The sequence below is a fragment of the Cavia porcellus genome, unplaced genomic scaffold (genome assembly GCF_034190915.1).
Source record: "Cavia porcellus strain 051 isolate PalLab524CR breed Dunkin Hartley unplaced genomic scaffold, mCavPor4.1 scaffold_13, whole genome shotgun sequence".
Lineage (NCBI taxonomy): Eukaryota > Metazoa > Chordata > Mammalia > Rodentia > Caviidae > Cavia > Cavia porcellus.
The window spans coordinates 6,300,870-6,302,923 of record NW_026947496.1 but is presented as its reverse complement, the minus strand read 5'-3'; the positions used below and the strand labels follow the sequence as shown (position 1 = coordinate 6,302,923).

At 39.6% G+C, this 2,054-nt stretch overlaps 1 protein-coding gene across 1 annotated transcript; it reads right to left on the bottom strand.

The window, feature by feature from the left end:
- Positions 1–736: 736 nt before the first annotated feature.
- Cavporv1r663 (vomeronasal 1 receptor cavPorV1R663) lies at positions 737–1,717 on the bottom strand. The gene is given in 1 exon segment (NM_001167441.1): positions 737–1,717. A coding segment is annotated over 1 exon segment (981 nt).
- Between the last annotated feature and the right edge of the window lie 337 nt (positions 1,718–2,054).

Here is a 2,054-nt window from a genome sequence, read left to right as displayed (position 1 = left end):
TATTTGTACAAATTTAAGAAAATTAAAAAGCGAATTCTTAACACAAAACCAAAATGACTATTGGTGCTGGATACCATAAATACTTTCACGAAAGATGTCTTGAAGTAAACCACATTTAACATTAATATTTCTTTAATATCCTTTAAAATGTTAAAATGATTTGAAATTCAGGTAATCTAGAAAAAATGAAATTCTACTATGTCTTTAATTATATTCTTTCTCTCTAATGAGACAATTAATCTTCTAATTACTTTCATTTGTAAAGAGTCTCATAAGGTCATCACAATACAATTGAATGTAATATCTCATTCCATTTTCAGAAATGGTACTTACAGTATTTTATGCTAGTTACAAATAGAACCTAAATGAGCTCATCACATAGATTCACAGTTCACACTTTCCTTTCTTTCTCGGGTTTAATGTACAACCCTCTGTCATGCAGGCATCCAGGGGCGTTTTTCAGTAAAAAGCAAAATGCCCTTTTTACAATATATTTATGATTGCTTTGAAAACAGTACTGCAATGTATGTTTTCCATTCAGTTTCCATATGAGCTGTTTTCGGCAGGGCTGCAGTCTGTGCAGTGAGAACACAGCTGAGGATTCAGTAACTGCTTTGTTAGCTCAGAGCACTCACTAGTGTCTTTCTATGAGAATATAGGTGGACATTTTCATCTACTTACAGTGAATTTTTTATTACCTACAGCACAGTAAAACTGACAGCTACTTCCAGCTTACCTAAGGAAAGGGCCAAGGAATACCCAACTTTTCAGTGTCCCTTGTGTTCCACAGAGCTCGCCTGCACTCGGTCAGGTGTCCTTCTCTGTGAATCAGCACAAATGGGCTGACAATCGCATAACCGAGCGTCATAAAATTCCAAATATATAATAAAAAGGAATTACTCTCCTGGAAAGAATCAACAAACAAAGAAAAAACAAAATCTGTACAATAGAAGAAAACAAAGCAGAGCATCAGAAGGAGCACACTTTTAGAGGCTCTGACCTCAGGGGCAGCTTTGTGGAGTGACTTGGAGATCTGCAGGCAGAGAGCACGCTGGTGGTGTTTGTGGAGAAGAAAGATGATGTGGACACTGGAAGTGCCCATAGTGGCCAAAAACACGATGTCTCGTACTATCATGGCCGCGAGAAATGTCCATTTCACTTTTGGGTTTTCTGGTTGAAAAAGACAGGGAAGGTGGTTCATATTCCCTTTTGATGAATTTTTGCTTATACTTGTGATATAAAGGAGTAAGTTCATGCCTATTGAGGAATTGAGAACCCAAAAGAAAAGACACAAGGGAAGGAGGTGCCATGCAGAACTGGGCTGAAGCTTCCTCCATCCCCACTGTCTGGGACTCATGGTGATGGCCTGGACCACCGTGAGGAGGCCAGTGGTGCAGATGGAGAGGCCCCGGGCTATTCTTGACAAGTAAACAACACTCTTACAGCCTGTGTCATCTAGGAAGTTCCTCACACCAAAAACGGCTAAGGTACCTGGCACTCCCTGGGAAAGCAGAGTCATGATATTTGTAACAGCCAAATGGATGAGAATGAGATGTATAGGTTTCATCTCACGGCTTGCAAATACATGCATGTACTTCACAAAAACAAAAATGTTCCCCATAGTCCCAAGTCCAGTAAGCCAGGCAGAGATTGCTCCCTTGACAGTGTTAGATGTCATTTCTACCCTAATAGGCAAAAATAGATCCAGCACGTGCATAGCTTTCTGAAGAAAGCTTCAGTATTAATGCCACATATGTATCTGTAACACACAGTATCAGCAATTTTCTGGCCTGTGAGAGACAGCAGTGTTGTACAAAGATGCAGATTTTTTGGAAAAGACTGTGACTTTTGCTGCTTACTCCTGCAGGTTATTCCGTTGAATTCTAGTTGCTGGTCTGGGGACTTGTATTCACAACTGGAAGTTAATAAGCCAGATTATCTTTACCTCCAAAGTTGTAAAACATGCTACTCGTTCAAATCATTATGTACTCACCTATGTACAACAGAAATACGCTTAATTGAAACCCAAATCTTCCCAAGCAGGATGGCTTTAT